This window comes from Alnus glutinosa, chromosome 1 (assembly GCF_958979055.1).
Source record: "Alnus glutinosa chromosome 1, dhAlnGlut1.1, whole genome shotgun sequence".
NCBI classification, from domain to species: Eukaryota; Viridiplantae; Streptophyta; class Magnoliopsida; order Fagales; family Betulaceae; genus Alnus; species Alnus glutinosa.
In genome coordinates, this window is record NC_084886.1 from 10,458,196 (window position 1) to 10,477,831 (window position 19,636).

The window sequence follows — 19,636 nt, forward strand, 5'->3', positions numbered from 1 at the left end:
TATACAAGAGAAAAAGGCAGCTAAAAGGAGTGAATGGCCGTTAATTATACAAGGGAAGTGTCAAAGTTCAACCCTACAAACGCATCAACCGAGTGCTCCATTAGGTAAGAAGGAAGGTTTACATATATATATACACAGAGAGAACAGAAGAGAAGAAACCTATATATCTATAATTCGTTGGCTAATTCATCCCTTCGACTGCGCATTCGAGCTCCCCAGGACAAATTTCCTCTTGCATCCTTGTTCATGCTTTTTCTCTTTAGCTCTGATAGCTGAGCTTCCCAACGGTTCTTCCACTCGGTCCTGTCTTCCATTCCCTGATCACCATGAAAAGCCTATGTCAATAATAATAATCCTGGTCATAGATTTAAAACCCAAGAACAATACAAAACACTAGGGCGAATTGGCAATGCTTCAAACATCCAGTGAAGTTCAATGAACAAGTTCAAATTTCTTGGTAAAATATTTTACAAACCCAAGAATTGAAGAAGTGAATTCTGGGAGAGGTGGAAAACTACTTTTTAAGATTTGTTTAGCCCATCAAAGATTTGCAAATCTTCAAGAAGAGGCCAATACTACTTTATTTCCAAAAGTCAGAACCATATATATATATATATATGCCATTTCTTTAAGGTACAACAGAATAAAGTATGTCAGATACACAATCATCCATGGCGTCCTATTTTCTTTTTTTAAACCCTGGTTAATCCAATTTACTATTGCAACAGGGAGATTAGCTGGGAACAAGTCTGAAGACCTAACTCATATATGATGATATGCACAGAAATCAACATTATCATGAATGCAAAAGCAGAATTCCCAAATTTCCCAAAACTCCAAAAACCATAGAAATCCGTACAAGAAGAAAAAAATATACAGATTAACAAAACAGGCTAGGGAACCAATATATATATATATACCCCACTTAAAATATCAATATAGGAATTTCCCCAGAAAGTAAAATAATTAAAACAATATGGGTCAGACACCCACATCAATTCAGAACAAAAATGGTCGTATCCCTAGATTCCCACTGAGTATCAACACAGCAACAAAAAAGAAAAAAATCTATTTTTTCCTCAAAAATTAAACCAATTAAACAAAATCTCAAAAACCCAATTTAATCCAGAAAAGAATTCACAAAAAAAAGAAGCCAGCACAGAAAAAATTGCAAAATATCAATTATGCTGACGAAAGAAAAAAAAATCCACGGAAACACAAACCTCGTCGCTCTCGTAGTATCTTCGAGCCGAGAACGCGAGCTGGAGACCCTTGGCCATGTCTCGATCATAGAGAGCTCTCCTTCGGGGATCCGACAGGATCTCGTAGGCCTCCTGGACCAGGATAAACCGCTTGGTGTACTCATCGACCCGACCGGGCGGCGACACGTCCGGGTGGTACTTCCGGGCGAGCTGCTTGTACGCCTGCTTGATCTCCACCAAGGATCCGGACTCGGGTATGCCCAGAAGCTCGTAGAAGCTCAACCCGGAGGCGGCCTCTTCCGTCACGAACCCATCGTTGATGGTGGCCCTGGCCTTGGCCCTGAGCGACCCAGGAGGTCTCCGGGGCGAGGATACGAGTTTGACGGGGAAGAAGCACGCGGAGGATAATTGTAAGCGGGTTTTCGGGTCGGGTATGGATAGGGGCGTGGGTATTGGTGCCAATCCACAGCAACGCATCTCTTTGTTTGTGTGTGTGTTGAGACGATGGGGGTTCTCTTTCGTGTAGTTTTTTGCCTCTTCTTATATGTTTACCTCCGAATTCTTTTTTTTTTTTTTTTTTTTTTTTTAATTTTAATTTTTGTGTTGAGTTGGGTAAGGGGCAGAGAAAGTAGGGGGACTGGGCGTCGCTTTTTGGGGCAGCCGGGAACGAAAGGCGTTTATCTGTTTGTTTGGATATTGACCATCACACGCATGAGATTCAAATTCAATTTTTAATGATTCGTGAAAATTACCTTTGTAGCCCATTAACATGACAAAATAAAATTATGTTATGCTTTCTTTCTTTCTTTCTTTTTCTTTTTCTTTTTTAAAAGTTTTAATAGCCGCTTTTAGTTCATTTTGATGATACCAAATTTCATGCAGTCGGACGGTGCAATGGCCAAAGTGGCGTTAGCTTATGACTAGCGGGGAGTCGTCAGTAATTTTGTTCAAAGGAACGAAAAAATACCCTTAAAAGTTTTTAAAACTATATATTATATTGAGCCAAGATTAAATCCATCATTGAACTAGATTACATGTTCAAGTAGTAAGTTAGTTTATTTATTTTTCCAAATTACTTTGAACATATTCACAAGATGATTCACTTATTTATAAATTTAATCAATCTAAGTTCAAGTGTGTATAAAAAAAATATTCGAAATTACATTTTTATCTTATAATACTGATAAAAATATATAAGTTTACATTAATTTATCTTAATCAAGGTTTTTGTTTAAACTCGATTGGTGCCCTTAAAATCATCTCTAATGACAAGGGTTAAAATAATATATATATATATATATATATATATATATGCGTGGTTGATGGTACTAGGTAGCCCATCACCTACCACAACAAAATAAGAAGGGATTGATATATAATCGTTAATCCACCACGCGCGCTTTTTTTGTTGAATTGTTTTTCTTGGTTCAACCACTCATGCATATATATATATATATATATATATATATATATCAAAGCTATTCAATTCATCCAACCATGGAGACACGAAGCAGTCAAATGTTTGACCATTTCGTTGGATCATCAATCAATTCACTGTTTTAGTTGTTACTCAGCTTTTATATATATATACCACCTCAACACTTTTTGTAGGAAAAAGGGTCTTCTTTATTTGAAGTTGGTAGAAACTTTAGGATATATATTTTTTTTCTTTTCTTTATTAGGTATTTATATTTCTTAGCTCACCTTACCCATCAGATTTTTCCCTATAATGCAATTGTATTGATCAAGTCATAAAATAAAGATATAGTCATATCAAACACTTCTTTCCTTGTAAGAACGACTAACTAGCTCTTCTCCATTTCTTGAAATGGAGAGGATCCGTTTCTCTAGTTTCTAGGGTGGGCAAATGCCTCTAAGGCTGAATTACCTCAAACTTTTGTTTTTGATTTTCTACTTTCACTCTTTCTTATTTTATTTTAATGTTTTAACACGGTATCATACTCACTTTTTTATAGCCTTATGTAAGGTATTGGAAATTGATGTATATATCGTTTAATAATCCAGCCTAATTTTATGTGTATGAATAATTCATTTAATAATCGATTTGAACACGACTCAAATTTATTTGAATTATAGTTCAAACTCGTTTGCACTTTTATTGCTGCCCAAAAAAGATCGAGAAAGTGCCCATCCACCAAGGAGTGCTCAACAGGCTAATTAAGACCATATCAAATAGGCACCGAACAAAAGCAATATATATATATATTCTACTTTATATTTAATTGTTCATATCTCTTCTTTCCATTGACACCTTGTCACCTTTCGATGCCGACACAAATTAGGGGAGGAGCCAGCTGGGGTCTGGCCTCGCCCAAATTTTCTCTAAAAGCGTTAATTACTCTCCACCTCTGAAAAGAAAAACGCCGGCCCCCTAGTAAGCTACTATAATTAACAGCATCATTTTGAAATTGTAAAAGGAAACTTAAATAGCCTTCAAAGCTGAATGGCAATGAATTTGACAAAAGTTTACAATTAGATTAATTACCGTAAACAAATTTACTTTACAATTTAATTGCGATGATTAAACAATTCAAAATCTAATGATTAGTAAAGTGAAAGAGAAATCTGAAGCAGTTCTTCTTTTTTTTTAATAAAAAAAAAAAAAGGCTTGAGAAGTCATTAATTATGCGAGTTACTGTAAATCTGTGACAAGTATAATTAAAAGAGCATTTTCAACAATAAATATTATTAAAAATGATTTATTCGATTGAGTAAGAGATAAGATTGCTTGGTTATGCATGTTGAAAATAATATATCCAAATTATTAGCAATAACAATTTTTTTTTTTTTTTATCGAAGATAAGTAAATAAATTAATACTCAATAGATTAGATGAGGTCTGAGCCCAAAATTTAAACTAAAGAGCTAAACTGTGAGGAGTTGGATATGAATTAGAAGACTAAGAACAAATTTTGGAATAGAGAAGTGCAAATTCATACAATAATCATCTATAATCAAATCCATGATATATTTGTTAGGGTTTACAATATTGTTCTGCAATGCTAGCTGGAGCTTCATAGAATTAGTCGCACAGTATTTTAGTGTTTATTGGCTTTGAAATAGGTAAGCATGCACGTGGCTGAATCTCACGTTGAACACGCGTGCATGTTGAGCTGCAAATGAAGCGGACTTTTTGACTTAATTAGCGATATAAACGAATGAATTAAGAGATTTGATATTCTTGGGATGTCAGATGTAAATCACGACAATGACTCTCTAATATAAATAAAAATAAAAATAAAAATAAAACAGGTCAATTTATTAGCATAAACAAATCTTAATTAAATTAAATAACTCCATGATCGATTTCATTTTGCACCTGCCAAATAATATTGAAAAAGACATTCTTAATTAGAGATCGGGATGATTATTGCACATCAAGTTTCAACAACGTCTATGTAAATTAATAAATAATATTTTTAAAGTAATAGAATAAACCTGTTTGTATGCCAAACAATTCCTAATGTCCCTCGTGCTTGTGAAGGGCCAACTGGCCGAATGGAATCAAGTTCGTCTCTAAACACGGGTTTAAGGGCATAAGAAAAGGAATAAATTCGTTTAGAGGTAATTGCATCATTGGTCCATGTGGTATGTCATAATTATTTTTCATTTTTTATGGTTTAAAAAGTTCATGAGAGGTCTCTGTGGTATGCAATAATTACAAATCGATTTCTGGCGTCAAATTCTGTTAAAATTTTTAACAGATTCCGTCAAATGCCATGTCAGTGCCACGTGTCGCCATGGCGCTGTCATGTCCAATCTTAATAAAATAATATAAATTTATTAAAAAATAAATAAAAATACTTATTTTTTTTAAAAAAAAATTAAAATTCAAAAAAAAAAACAAAAAGGAAAAAGAAAAAAGAAAAATGGGGGCAAGGGGGTGGCCCAGCCACCCCCAATGGCCTGGGGGTGGTCACGCGCCACCCCCGGCGGCCTCTGGAGGTGGCCCAGCCACCCCAAGCCTGCCCTTTTTTCTTCTTTTTTTTTTTGTTTTTTTTTTTAAATAAGTTTATTTTTTTTTTTTTAATAAATTTATATTTTGTTATTAAGATGGACGCATGTCGCCAATAAGATAGTGACACGTGTCGTGCGTTGACGTGTAGGGCTAACAGATTCTGTCAAAATTGTGGACGGAAAATCGAACCAGGGAGTAAAACGTAATTATTGCATATCACAGAGACCTCTCATGAACTTTTTAAACCATAGGGAGTGAAAAATAATTATAGTATACCACAAGAACCAACGGTGCAATTATTCCATTGGTTTATAATTGCAGTTTACGTGGCACAATACATAACTTATTGAGAAATGATATTTGGCCATATATTGACTACCTTTGCTTCTTCTTTTTTTAAAAAATAAATAAGTAAATATATTTTATTTATTTTATTAAAAAAAAAAACCAGAAAATTATGTAAATGAGTTGGGTTCTGGTTTTGTAGTTTTATAAAAAAAATAAATAAATAAATAAGACAAAGGTGATCAATAATTGTGTCATGGGGTGACCAAATATCATTTTTCTAACTAATTAGAGGAATGATAAACCTACACCTTTATATATACCTTCTATAGATCTCTATATTACTATTGAATTTGTGAGAACCAACGAGGATACGTTTACAATCTTTATACAACTCTTGTACAATTTCAACAATTTTTTTTTTTTTTAAAAAAAATAAATAAAAAAATCAACCATTGGATATGTGAACAATTATGTAGAAAAACAAAACAGAATATACTATATAAGTGATATAATACGTTTACAACTTTCTTACAATTCTAACAATTTTTTTAAGATAAACTATTGGATGTTTAAGATATGTTAAAGTGTTTCACATTACCAATAAATACATGACCTAGGCACTTTATAAGTCATAGATACCCATCCTCTCTCAATACGTTTTTTGATAGTGAATAAGGCCAATAGACTTTTACATGGTATCAGAGCTAGGTTCCTTAGACGATGATAGACATTTTCTGTCCAATGTTGAACACATGTTTGGCCAAAAGCTGCCACACGTGAGAGGGCGTGTTAAAGTGTCTCACATCACCAATACATACATGACCTAGACATTTTTGAAGTCATGGATACCCCTCATTTTTTAAAGCGTCTTTTAAAAGTGAGTAAAGTCTATAGACATTTACACGATACACATATAGAAAAATAAATTCAATAATCAATTTAAAAATTTTAAAAAAATTTTAAAAAAATTATTAGAATTGTATAATAATCATTTCCCCTTTCACAATCAACCGGTGTCGATGGAGTTGAAGTGGCCGGTTATGGTTCACAGGGCGCTGAACGTAGCTGTTGGGCGTAACTAGAAATCCATCAACTAAGTTGTGGACTCCGATCCATTGTCTTTATTCTTTCTACTCTTTCTCCAAAATCGTCCTCTTAAAAAAAAAAAAAAAAAAAAAAACCTCAGGTTCCGTCTCTTTCGAAAATTGCATCAGATCTGAGAAGCGCCGCAAAGCTTTGTGTTGTTATGTGGTTTTGTGCGAAGGGAGAAAACGTGAATTTTTCTTCTTGGTTGTTTTTTTAGGCACCGGCGCACCGCAAAAATAGATGCGCAGGGAGAAAACGTGAATCTTTTCTTCTGGGCTGTGTTTTTTTTGGGCACCGGCGCACCGCACAAACAGAATAGAAAGAGTTGTGGCACAGGGTGAGAAAAAGAGAGCTATTCATTTTGTTTTATCTTTCTCTTTTGTTCTCTCGAGAAACAAATCATTTTATGTTTGTGAAATTTGAGTGTATTGAAGCTTTGTGTTACGTGTGCCGTCGAATCCCTAGGCTATCGGGCTCCCGATGACCCATGATTCTTCGTGACCATTTACAAAATTGAAGACTACTTAATGAAGTTATATTAATATGAGTAATGTTTGAAGTTTATCTTATGTCCTTTTAAAAATGAGGTGGCTCTTAAAATCAACGTTGGATATGTGATTGATCACTATTGAATTTTGATCAAATAGTAATTTTAAATGCCACCTCATTTTTTGAGCGACACATGAAAAACTTGTAGAATAGCTCTATTAACACTATTCACATATTATTTTGAATATCATATGTATTTAGATATCTAAAAAGAGAATGCACATTTCTTTTGAGTGTCGGTCAATCGTAGATAATTAAACCTCGATACAATCATATCAAAAAACACGTATTAAAATATTTATTAATTTATTAAACCAATTATTTTTATTGGCTTAAGTTTTTAGGACCGTAGTGATTTGACATGGTATCAGAGCAAAATGTTCGGCATTCAAAGTTCAAACATTATCGTTATTCATATTCCATTTCAATTAAATATTCTACTTATTGGACTTCAAATATTAAGAAAATAATTTGACTTCCCGCTCAAAAGAAGAAGGGTGTTAGCTTAACATCAGGAGATGCTCCGCGTATGGATGTCATGATATGCTAATATAAATTGAAATTAATTAGCCTGAGAAGCTGGAAAGAAATTCCTGAGCTCAAAGATGTAATTAAACTAAAAGGGCTGGAAATATATTAGAAGACAAATTAAGAAGGAATTATTGAATTAATAAACACACAAACAGGAATCTGGCGTTTTGCCTGCTTAATTAAATGTCAAAGTAAAAAAGAAAACAAAAAAAAAAAAAAGAAGGACGAATAGTCTTTGAAAAGATAATCCCGAAAATGATGTTCATAATTAGAAAGGAACATCTTGGAGGCAAAAAAAAAGATTTTGATTAAGAAAAAAAAATCATTATCATTAATTATTATTATCAGCCAAAACGCATCGTCAAGCACAGAAAGCAACCATTAATTCCAATCTTGAAAAGCACTCGGTCACAGGAGCTGCATGACTCACGAGGCAAGATATTTTATATTAAAAGATATTTTTATATCAGCATAAAGGTCGGCAATCCTCGTGCGAAGAGACTACTGATATTTAGATATTTTTATATCAGTCTCTCAATTATTGTTTTCAACTCAAATAATTTAAACTTTGTCGTATCAATACGTTGAATAGTAATTAAATGATTTAATTCACTAATTTGAATCAATTTAAGATTTTTGAATCGGCAGTGATTTAATGCGGTATTAGAGTTAGAAATCACGAGTTTGAATATTTTCTTCATAATTCACCTCTTATTTCGGTTAAATATTTTATATGTTGAGTCTCGCAAAGTTTAAGCTCACATGTGAGATGGAGTGTTAGAATATTAATTAAATTATTAAATCAATCACTATTTATTAGCTTAGTGACAATTTAACATGATATCACAGCAAAGATTTGAGTTCGAACTTTATTTTTGTCATTTACTTTATATTTTAATTAAATATTTTACGTGTTAGTGATTTATTTATTAATTAAGGGAGAGTTTAAGCCCACATGTAAAAGGAGTTAAAATATTAATTAAATCACTTTCAATATATATAAAAGAAAAATGTGCAACTATTGAGGCAATAGATATTAAATTGTTAATGAGTAACAAACCACCATACTTATTTCTTGTACGCGGACGAAAACAAATTGAATAACCTGTGGATATGAGAAAATGTCAACTAGATTTTCTTCTTCTTTATTTATTTATTTATTTTATAATTTTATAATTTTAATTTTAATTTTTATAAACGCCCTACAAGATGGCTTTAACAAGTTTATCAACAACAACTTGCTTAAAACCCGCCCTTCTTAGAGAATAGAGTGGCAATTAAGGTGGTCAATGATAGCACTTTTAAGTTACTTGCTCTTGAGACAACATCAAAATCTAAGGTAAAATACTACATGCACTTTCAAGTGTTTACTCTCTGACATGATAATAAAAATCATTATTGGGGTAAAAATATATAAATTAATCCGTATAAAATTCAATTCAATTGTAATTTTTACAGCCACGTAAAAAAATAAGCACTTATAAGTGCATGTTGCGTTTCTCAAATCTAAAATATATTTAAATCCAAGTTATCATATCATATATCTTTTTTCTGTTATTATGCAATATTTTCATCTCTAAGCTCTTTCATTTTCTGCAATATTTTCTTCTTATTATTATTAATCCAAGTTCACATTAACCCATTGATGGATGGATAATAAATCATTTAAATATCATTTTCCCCTCCACTTTTTCACTTTTCTACCAAATCCAAATTAGACAAATGAAAAAGGTCAGATAAGACATCATGGACTAAACACTTTCTTGCCATCAAATAGGCAAACTCCTTGACAGCTCACAAGGATTAGATTATTATTATTATTTTGTACGTAACGAAACAGCGTATCCTTTCATCTTTTTATTTTTTTTATTTTTATTTATAGATACGTATCCTTTCATCAAGTATAGGATCTTTTGACTCATTAAAAAAATAGTGTGTAAGATCTTTTGGATAAATCCTAGACACACAAACACCCTGAATAAATAATATTTTCCATCACAAAAATTAATAAAATAATAAAATAAAATTGAACAATTATTTTCAGTGTGTGTTTTTTTTTTTTTTTAACATCAATTTGACTTCATTCTTTTTTTTGTTTTTCCACTTATATCAGAATAACACACCTGACTTCCAATTCCCGCTTTTCTTATTTATTAATTTGTTTACTTGTCTTGTTATCCATCCTCTATTATTTTAAATGAAATATTTTATTTTCTACTCTCCACAATTTTCAATCAAGTAATGAAATGGAATACTAATTTCAGAGATATCCCATACAGGACTGATTTCAAATTATAACAGTTTTGATCAAAAAAGCTTTATGGGTAAACTTAAGAAGAAAAAATCCCCCAAATAAATAAATACAAATCATATATTGATTATATCGTCCTAATATCATTACGTATCATATTGTATGACATATATTTTTGTATTGTACAATACACCAACATCTAAAATACCCCTATAAAATATAGTTATTGAATAGATTTAAAACTTGAACCTTAATTAGGAACACATCGAACTTGATTTTCTTTTACAAAATAGTCAACCGCAATCCTGTTTTAATTGAACCTAAACGCCCAATAAAAAAAAAAAACCAAGTACAAATTACATTTAAAAGATAAAGCATGCTATTAGTGCTAATCTCCCTAGCTCAGTCCCTGTTTTTTTCCTCAGAGCAAGTCTCCCATAATATGGGAAGGAGGGTTTTAAAATAATATGAAAATAAAACAAAAGAATAAGGGAAAGACGAAACCTAGCTAGGAAAATCAGGAAGATACTTTTTGATATCCACTTCACCACGCATAATTCATCCCAGAGTCGAGCCCCAAAGCATGCAGCTCTTAAACAATCCTATCCATTGCTTTAAAGTACTGGGGGTAGAGAGAGAGAGCGAGAGAGAAGACAAGCACAAAGAAGAATTTCGGCTCTAAAATAAGTATCATAAAATTTCGGCTCTAGCAAGCAAATGCATATAAAAAAGGGCATTAAAGTAAAGCGTAGAATTTTGAATTATAAAAAGATAAAAGCAGTAAAATTCCAGCTATCCATCGTGATTAAGTCGGGTACATGGCACAGTTTAGCACCAAAGAAATAACCATATGCACAAACACAACTGAAGCTTCTATAAAGAAAACCCAACTCAACCCAGCAGCTGCATGTAAAATTACCTGATAAAAATCAACATTCGCATTTCACCACAAGTTTTAAGCAAAGACTGTAAAGTGAGCCTGGCAATCTGCTCATGCTCATCACAGGAATTTTGATGCAATTCATCCAGCAACATCTGGTTTTGGTTGACCTTAAGAGTACCTTTACCTAACCAAGACATCTTCACCGGAAGGGAAAAAAGAAAAAGAAAAAGGAGAGAGAGAGAGAGAGAGAGAGAGAGAGAGAGAAATGAAGAAAGATGAGGTAAGGAATAAGACACCAAGATTGTAAAATACTTATAAAAAGGATTGGCACACAGTATCAAAGAAACGTGTTTATTCCATACTACATTTAACCAACACTCCCAAAAATTTCAAAACTTGCATGGAAGCTTTAACTACATAAGCTCGCCAATGCTGAACAATCTAAATCTATGACGACTGCATACCTTCATTTACATCAGAGAAAATCAATCCTGTCAAACTGAATGTCAGAAAGCTCCAATGAAAAATCACCATGATACCTGCATGTTCCCAGGATACGCCCAAAAAGAAAAAAAGAAAAAAAAAAAGGAGTTCTGAATAATTACAGTCCCACCACACCATGAAATTTATATGAAAGTGGACTATTATCAGCCACATGAAAGAGAAAGTTTTCACCCAAAAAAAGAAAAAAAAAAAAGAAAAAAAAAAAAGAGGAGAGTCAACAAATAAAGATTGCCAAAGACAATGTAGACCTAAGAGACAAACTTGCAGAATGACAATAATCCATTAAATAAACAATTTAATCGAAAAATTCACCACGTAGTTATAGAAATAATAGTCCAACATACATCAAGCAGTAAAAGAAGCTTGTTACAAACATTGCATGGCCGATTGTGGATGAAAGCATGACACTTCTTGAATTTATTAAACCACAGCAAGACCAGCTTCAGGACTATAGTTCCGGTCTATTACACAAGGACCTGCAAACAAGAAACAAACACAGAAAGCGTGTTTATAAAGAACCACTAACCGGCAGAAAATTCTGAGCACCAAAGAAACACTAAGCAATCTTTCATGGAAACAAGCTTCTGAGAGTTGACAGCTTTTGTCCAAGAAATTCCACCCATCACTCAGCATGGAAAGTCTTAAATCAAAAGCAATTCCATGGCCCATGTTAAACTTCTAGCATCAGTTTATATCTTCTGCACTGGAAACCATCTCTGCCTCAGGTGAGACGGAGCTTCTCTGGTGAGCCTTCAGCACTGGGGAAATTGAAGACTTGTCTCCAATCATGAATTCTGAATCATCATTAATGTAATCCAGGTTCTGGATTGAGCAAATTCTGTCACTGTCCACATTAGTTGGCTTCTCACAATTATTTTGATCTCCCATTCCTGTAAACCAGAAAAGGAAAGGATATTGAGACACTTTCAGTCATTAACACTGAAAAATCAATATTTCTTCATGTTTAAAGATATTACTAGATGCACCTAGCTCTGAATGCACAGTAGTAGACACTTCATGTTCCCTTAGCTCCCCTGCATCCAAGCAGACTCTAAAACTTTCCAACATTGAACCTCCTCCACTGTCAACATTCGTCAAATATGTGCTTTTCAGATCCTGGTCATCTTCCACTGCCATACTTTCCATTGATTCCTTCGAGTTACAATCCTCATGTTTTGCAATTAGCATCCCATTGTCATTCATTCTCGTTGAACCCTTCAAGCTGGAACCTGGTTCCTTTTCAGCATCTTCAGAAGGCTTTAAAATTTCACCACTGTTTTCATCCCTTCCATCATCTGAATGAAGCTTCCCTTCAGCAGATTCAGACCTAGATTGCCTCATGTATTTTGATTTATTTTCCTCCAAACTTATCGGCGACAAACTACTGCCTCTATAATGTTTGTGTTCTGCTGATCTTGACCTGGACTGTGAACTCTCATGATGCTTTGATTTTTCAGCTCTACTCTCATCTGCTCTATCATGGGGCCGATGCTTCCTTTCAGCAGAATTTGACCTAGAGCGCCTCCTATGTTTTGATTTACTATCATGTAAACCTCTTGGGGATGACCTGCTTCCTCTATGATGCTTAGCCTCCACAGACACTGACCTTGACCGTCTTCTATCACGATGCTTTGATTTTCTGTCCCTGCTTTCATCTGCTTTCCCCTTGGAGTATCGCTTACCTTCTACAGATCTTGATCTGGACCGCCTTCTTTCACGGTGTTTAGATTTTTCATCTCTTGTTTCATTCACCTTCCCAACAGAGTGGTGCTTACCTTCCAGAGACTTTGACCTAGAACGCCTTCTATTACGATGTTTTGGTTTATCATCTCTGGATTCGTCCAATTTCTCACTGGAGTGATGTTTACCTTCTAAAGACTGAGACCTGGACCGCCTTCTGTGCTTATATTTATTTTCTTCCAAACTTCTTGGGGATGACCTGGAGCTTCTATGATGCTTACCTTCTGCAGATACCGACCTCGACCGCCCTCTGTCACGATGCTTTGATTTTTCATCTCGAGACTCATCTGTTTTGTCAGCAGACTGATGCTTACTTTCAGCTGATTTCGATCTAGACCGTTTTCTGTGCTTTGATTTGTTTTCATCATCAATTCTTGTAGATGACCTACCTCCTCTGTGATGAGTGGGTGATCTTGAACGTGCATAAGATGATTTCCTTGATCTATGCAGTGAACTTTCTTGGTTACGTTTTGGTGAGACTGAATCATCTCGATATGATTTTCTTGTTAGAGGGCTAACACTTCTCCTATTTCTCCTTGAAGCAGATGAATGACGATCATGTGATCTTTCAGAATCCCTAAGAGATCTTGCTGAATCTTGCCTTCTAGTTCTGTCACTACCATCTCGGATGTTTCTATATGACCGCCTTTCATCATCATAGCTGAAATTATGGCGAGATCTCACTGGAGATCTGGATCTATGATCCCTTGGGTAGCGGAATTGAGGCGAGTAAGAACGAGACCTCTGCCTTCGTCGATAATTGATTGGTGATCTTGACTTGGACCTTGACTTTGCGCGAGAGGTGGATGGTGACCTGTAAATTAGAGTAATTAGTTCATCAACTTATTTATATCAAAATATTTATGAAAAACATGCCCTTTGAATTAAATAAAACAATTATAAAATCGTAGGACAATAATATTCGGTGACTATGTGATGCAATTCCAGCCCTAGAGGTATATCTAAGTAATTTTTTTTTTTTTTTGATAGAGGTATATCTAAGTAATGAATGTGTGATGCCAAGAAATTTCCTTCACCCATCTGTTCCCTTTCAATTCTCTGAACTTTAACCAATTCAATCAACAACCAGGCCTCAATTAAGCTCTCAACCCTTACCATACTGTTCTTTCTTTTCTGCAGAATAATTAAAAGGCACAAGCCTTTGACAGGATCTACCAGATAATAGCTCTACAGAATCTCCTATGAGATTAAGTAGAAAGTTTGGACAAGTACATGGGAAGACTGAGCCCAAAGAAGCCATAACATGTTCTGCTTGACTAGCTTCTCTAAAACTATAATTCGTCAGAACATCTCCATTAATAAGATGCAAAATAAACGCAATCCTCGATCATCAAGTACACTAATCTTCTGAGGAACATTAATACTATTAATAAGAATATTAATAATAACCTCATTTGCATACCAGGATCACAATTCCCCAGCCGGAACTAGACCTTCTCTTAAAGCCATTTTTTCTCAGAGACAGAAATTTCATTCACAACCCTAACCCATCGCTACCTTGATTAGTATCCAAAATGCTATTAAACAACCGAATTCCCCATTACACCATACTAAAACTTGAATTTCCATCTAACATCAATTTCAAACCCTTCTCACTTTCCTGCATTGTTACAAACCATAAATCCATGTATTTCCTAACGTTTTCACCCTAAAACCCTAGTGTTCATGAAAATATCTGAAATCCAAAATTTCTGAAATGTAAATTCTGAAGTTCCTGCAACCTTTCCACCATCAAAATTAATCCTTTACCATTGCTCCTCAATAGATAACCCCAAAGCCTCCATCATCCTTCAAAAGACCAATATTTAAAAAAAAAATGACAATTGCACCCCAAAGCCTCCACCATCAAAATTAATCCTTTACCATTGCTCTTCAATAGATAACCCCAAAGCCCCCATCATCCTTCAAAAGACCAATATTTTAAAAAAAAAATTTGACCATTGCACCCCCCCCCCCCCTTTCCCCAAATATAAAATAAAAACAAAAACATTAGTGTCAAACTCAGTTTGGGGCTGAAGAAATCCATACTATATCAGTCCAAGACTCCTACCCAAACTCAACCCATCTGCTGAAGAAATTATAATTCTCAACTGTAGTCCAGCTCAGAAACAGAACAGATTGGACACAGAATAAGGTCAAACTTGTTGCCGGTCGGCAGGTTGGATCAGAAAAGGCCACTATAGAATATGTATTGAGACCATTAGAATGGTTTCGCTAGTTACAGTAAGCAATTTTGCTGGTTAGCATAGACATATAGTAGAAAATAAAACAATGAAACAGTTTCAAAAAAAAAAAACATTTACCTGAAAGTAATGTTAGCTCCAATCAAAAATACATCATAAAGAAGATAAACTAAAGTGTAATTGATCACGTATTGATCAATTTCGACCAAATTTAGTCTCTATTATTTCCGCTAGAAACTAAATTTCCATTTATGAAATATCACACTAACAACCTCAAATCAGCAATATCATGCAAGCAAAATCTAAAGACCCATACTCCAATAATGAGAGGATACGAGTAAGTTCTAACAAACCTAGCTTTCCAACTCATTTAAAAAGCATAATCCACCTACCCCGCAAAAAAAAAAAGTCAATTTGGTAAAACCTTTGCATCCTGACAAACCTATGTATAAAAGTAATGACCCAGAGAAAAGCGCTAGCCACATCTATGCTATTACCTCAAAATGACTAGTTATTTGAAGCTTTTCAAAAATCACTTATAAAGCTCAGTTTCACCAAATAACTAGGCAATGTGAGATTTAGCACTCATGACTATCTTTATAAATCACCCACTTTATGTCGACTACTCCTTTAGCTTCCCCATATGGGATCGGTGTGTTACAAACTTCCCCTCTTAAACTCCTAACGTTCTCATCAGGGCTATGTCATACAGTACTCCAGTACCATATGTTCTGGCGTTATTAGGTGGATCTGATACAATTTGTAACAACCCAGATAAAAACACAAGCCACATCTGAGCTATCACCTCAAAATGACTAGTCAATTTGAAACTTCTCTAGAACCACTTATAAAGTCCAATTTCACTTAGTAACAAGGGAATGTGGAACTTAGCACTCATGACTATCTTTATAAATCACCCTCTATGTGGGCTACTCCTTTATCTTCCCCATATGAAACAGGTGTTACAATGCCGTATCCAACACAATGGTTTTTCAAATTTGAAAATTGCAAGCTCAAAATATTCAGTATCACAAAATTCATGAACCTATTATGAACTTGCTGCAGTATTTCAAGAAGTTTCACGATTTCCAAGTCAGATATTAGAAAAGGCAGATGATACTTCTCACAGAAATTTGGAAAATGTAACGCACCTTGATTTTCTGTCCGTTTCCTTCTCCTCATTTACAAGTCCATCAGCTTTTAATTTCTTACTTATTTCTGCAGCTCTGGCAGCAGCTAACTCTGTTGCAGACTTCATAGTTGCAGCTCGGTTTGCCGCCTGCTGAGCATTCATAGTTTGTTGCATAAGCAAAGCTTGCTGGAATTGCATCTGCTGCATGGCAACAGCTTGCTGCATCATCATGGGCAGAGAAGATGACGCCAGTGAAGAATTCAAAAGAGCTGGTTTTTGAGGAAGAGATTTTGCCATTTCAACATTCAAAGGGCGACCTCCAACATCCATATTATTCATTGCCAAAGCTGCAGTTGCTTCTTCAGGTTTTGAGTATTCTATGTAAGCAAAATGCTTTGAATCAGTAATTGTACATTCAACAACAGTCCCACAAAAGCTGAAGAGTTGTTTAAGTTGTTCCACTGTGAGAAGTGGGTTAAGGTTGCTAACTTGAAGTGTTTTCTTCAGTACATCAGCCTTCCCAGCTTTATCAGGTGAACCTGATAAGGAGCACAACATTCAATCAAAAGATGAAGAAGATGGTGGTGGTTATATTAATGATTAGACTGTGCCGATAATAATGATGCTATGAGAAAAACCAGAAACAAGAGAAAACACATTCTAAAACAAGGGTAAAGTAGGAGGAGCAAGAGATGAAATAAAGTAGCCGAATTTAAACCATATGGTAGAAGCAGGACCAGGTAACAAGAGATAAGGATACCAGATGACTCTTTGGCTGACTTCGCTTGTGCTTGCAGCTGAGCTGCATGGGCTTGAAGGGCTTGTGCAGCAACAATTGCCTGAGCAGCAGCCATCGCAGCTGCAGATGGTGCCATGGGAACTTGACTGACAGTCCCCATTGATGTCGTTGCAGCTAATGCAGTCATTAGCAAACTGTGGGGTGGGTGGTTCAACTTACAATCAGATTTGACACACCGACCATTAAGGTATTCTCGACAAACTTCCCCGAGAGATGCACCAATTCCAGGCAAAATAGCACCCCCCGAGGCACCGGGTACTATGCCTGGAATCATTCCCAATAATCCTGGAAACGCCCCTGAGACAGACCCTGAATAATTTGGCATGTTGGGCATAGTTTGATTAACTAGATTTGGGAATGTGGAGGGAGGAGCCAAACCCAGCAGTCCTCCAGTACTAGTACCTGTTTGACAACAAATCAATTTTTAGAAGTTAGCCACTTGGGAGATGAGTAAATAAGTTCAATATGAAGCTAACGGAGCATAGAGCAATGCCATGATTAGGAAGTTAAAAACAGTAACAATTTTCCTCATTTTAAAATCGTTAACCGTCTATCAAGAAGCATTCCACCTTTTCCCCTCTCTGCAGGAGCTTCCTTCTTCTGTGATTTCTGGATATTTAGCCTTCAAAATTTGGTTTGGTTACTCTTGTGCTTATAAACAATTGCTTCAATATGTTCATTCGACTAATAAACCACAGATTACTCACAGCATTCTATACACTCACGAGTCACAATTAGGTGATGCATAATGTGTAATTTAATCATACAAATTTGATTTGTGTTAATAACATTCATATAATTCACAAAGTCAAGTTATGCATGACAAAACAATTATTCACATATAAATACGAAAAATTATAAACATGAGTACCTGCACTGAAGAACACCGGGAACGGGCTACCCATGATGGGTTTCCCATTGCACTCAACATTCACCATATAATTCCCTCTCTTTGGCACCACATAAGAAACCGTATACGTCCCATCACTCATATCCTTCACAATCCCTTCTTGCTCCGATCCACCAACACCCACCCCGGGTGACACCTTCACCTTAATCTGTGCACCCCCATTGGGCACCTTCCTCCCATCTACATCTTTCGTTACCACCATAAATGAAGATGGGGCACATGCGGTGCCACCCGCTATGCCAGCCCCAGCTGCGGTGCACTTTGCAGGGTCCACAGGCCCAATCGGCTTGTTTGCCAAGTCCTCAGCTTCTTCGGATTCACTATCAGATAAAGCCGGTTCCCTTTCACGGTTTTTCTCTACGTCTTTGAATGTGGCTTCGAAAGCAGCTTTTGCAGCTGCGGCTTTCTCAGCCTCACTCTTGAGCTTCGCCTCTTCCGCTTGCTTCATCCATATAGGTTTAGCAAGCGCAGTATTACGGTCGGCCATTAAACCTTAATTTCCACAAATTACTGGAACTCACACAAACCCTTAAACTTTTCAATACCCAGAATGCCAAAACCCTAATATAGTCAGTCAGTCCACCAAAACCTCCATTAATACCGTTCTTCGAATCAAAGCCTTCAAAACCCTAAAACTAAACCAAAAACGAAGAATAAATTTCTCAGAATCAAAGCACAAAAATAAAAATTCAGAGCCGATCAAACAAAGCCACGAGGAATTATTACAAACATTTGGGTCCTAAAAGAACTACAGAAAACCTAGCTTGCAGATCCCTATTTGGTCACCGAAAAAATTGCGGAAGATAAAGGAACAAATATTCAACTTTTAGTTTCTAGGAAGTAACTAGACAAATCATCGAAAAGATTCCAGTATAATTTTGAGAGAGTAAAAACCGACGAGCTTGGGATTTTCTTTCCTCTGCTACGAAGCGAGGGGCAGTGAAATTTGTTTAGAATCTGTTTGATAAATTAGCACACAGAGAGATAACGCATAGAATATATGATGCGAAGAATAAAACGGGTGGAAAGAGAACGTAAATACCGGCAGTGGTCTCTGACGGCGAAGTTTTGGTTTGGGGCTGGCGGTAGGTCACGACTGGGTTGGGAGATATTGGATTGGGATATGTTTCGCACGGAGGGGAGGCAAAAATAGAAAATATTAATTAAATAATTAAAATTGTAAAAGAAATTCACATGACCGCAAAATCAAACTCTAATTAGGGCACAACTTGATTGAATAAAATAGAACCATAAATTAACTTATTTCAACAAACGTAATTAAAACAAAACCCATATTCTTTTCTTTTCTTTTCTTTTCTTTTTTTTTTTTTTTTTTTTTTTTATAAGTCCATATTCTTTTCTTATATTTGTTGTTTCAACAAAATCCTTATAGAATTATAAATTTACACTAAAAGAAATAAATAAAAATTAGTGTGGGATGCGGGTGGCCGATCCACTACCCATAAAGTTTTGGGGCGATCGATTACCCCTAAAACAGGCAAAAAGAGGTGATTGATTACTCTTAAATTAATTATATTCTTTTTTTTAAAAAAATAAATTTATAATTTCATAAAATCTC

At 35.1% G+C, this 19,636-nt stretch overlaps 2 protein-coding genes across 6 annotated transcripts; both read right to left on the bottom strand.

Annotated features, from left to right (window-relative positions):
• LOC133871840 (chaperone protein dnaJ 20, chloroplastic-like) lies at positions 1-1,734 on the bottom strand. The gene is made up of 2 exons (XM_062309283.1): positions 1,224-1,734; positions 1-317 (listed from the first exon to the last, which is right to left on the bottom strand). Exons 1-2 carry the CDS (start codon positions 1,677-1,679, stop codon positions 168-170), a joined length of 606 nt encoding a protein of 201 aa, XP_062165267.1. The 5' UTR covers positions 1,680-1,734; the 3' UTR covers positions 1-167.
• Positions 1,735-10,621: 8,887 nt separating this feature from the next.
• LOC133871864 (uncharacterized) lies at positions 10,622-19,238 on the bottom strand. Of its 5 annotated transcripts, none has more exons than XR_009900890.1 (8): positions 19,100-19,238; positions 18,019-18,692; positions 17,109-17,549; positions 16,368-16,887; positions 12,250-13,826; positions 11,617-12,162; positions 11,233-11,307; positions 10,622-10,952 (listed from the first exon to the last, which is right to left on the bottom strand). XR_009900890.1 is itself a non-coding variant. In XM_062309328.1 (6 exons), the coding sequence occupies exons 2-6, from the start codon at positions 18,542-18,544 to the stop codon at positions 11,957-11,959; spliced, it is 3,261 nt and encodes a 1,086-aa protein (XP_062165312.1). In that variant the 5' UTR covers positions 18,545-18,692; positions 19,100-19,238; the 3' UTR covers positions 11,534-11,956. The 5 variants fall into 5 exon arrangements, 3 of the variants coding, with proteins under 3 accessions (XP_062165312.1, XP_062165291.1, XP_062165307.1); XR_009900889.1 differs by having other exon boundaries at positions 10,622-10,965; XM_062309328.1 differs by lacking the exons at positions 10,622-10,952; positions 11,233-11,307 and having other exon boundaries at positions 11,534-12,162; positions 12,259-13,826.
• Between the last annotated feature and the right edge of the window lie 398 nt (positions 19,239-19,636).

Excerpts from the sequence above, each read along its gene's own strand:
- LOC133871864 (XM_062309307.1), bottom strand. The coding sequence starts at position 18,544 with ATGGCCGACCGTAATACTGCGCTTGCTAAACCTATATGGATGAAGCAA. Across the intron at positions 17,550-18,018 it reads CCCGGTGTTCTTCAGTGCAG|GTACTAGTACTGGAGGACTG; the intron begins GTACTCATGTTT and ends GTTGTCAAACAG. Across the intron at positions 13,827-16,367 it reads GAAACGGACAGAAAATCAAG|GTCACCATCCACCTCTCGCG; the intron begins GTGCGTTACATT and ends TCTAATTTACAG.
- LOC133871840 (XM_062309283.1), bottom strand. The coding sequence starts at position 1,679 with ATGCGTTGCTGTGGATTGGCACCAATACCCACGCCCCTATCCATACCC. Across the intron at positions 318-1,223 it reads GATACTACGAGAGCGACGAG|GGAATGGAAGACAGGACCGA; the intron begins GTTTGTGTTTCC and ends CATGGTGATCAG.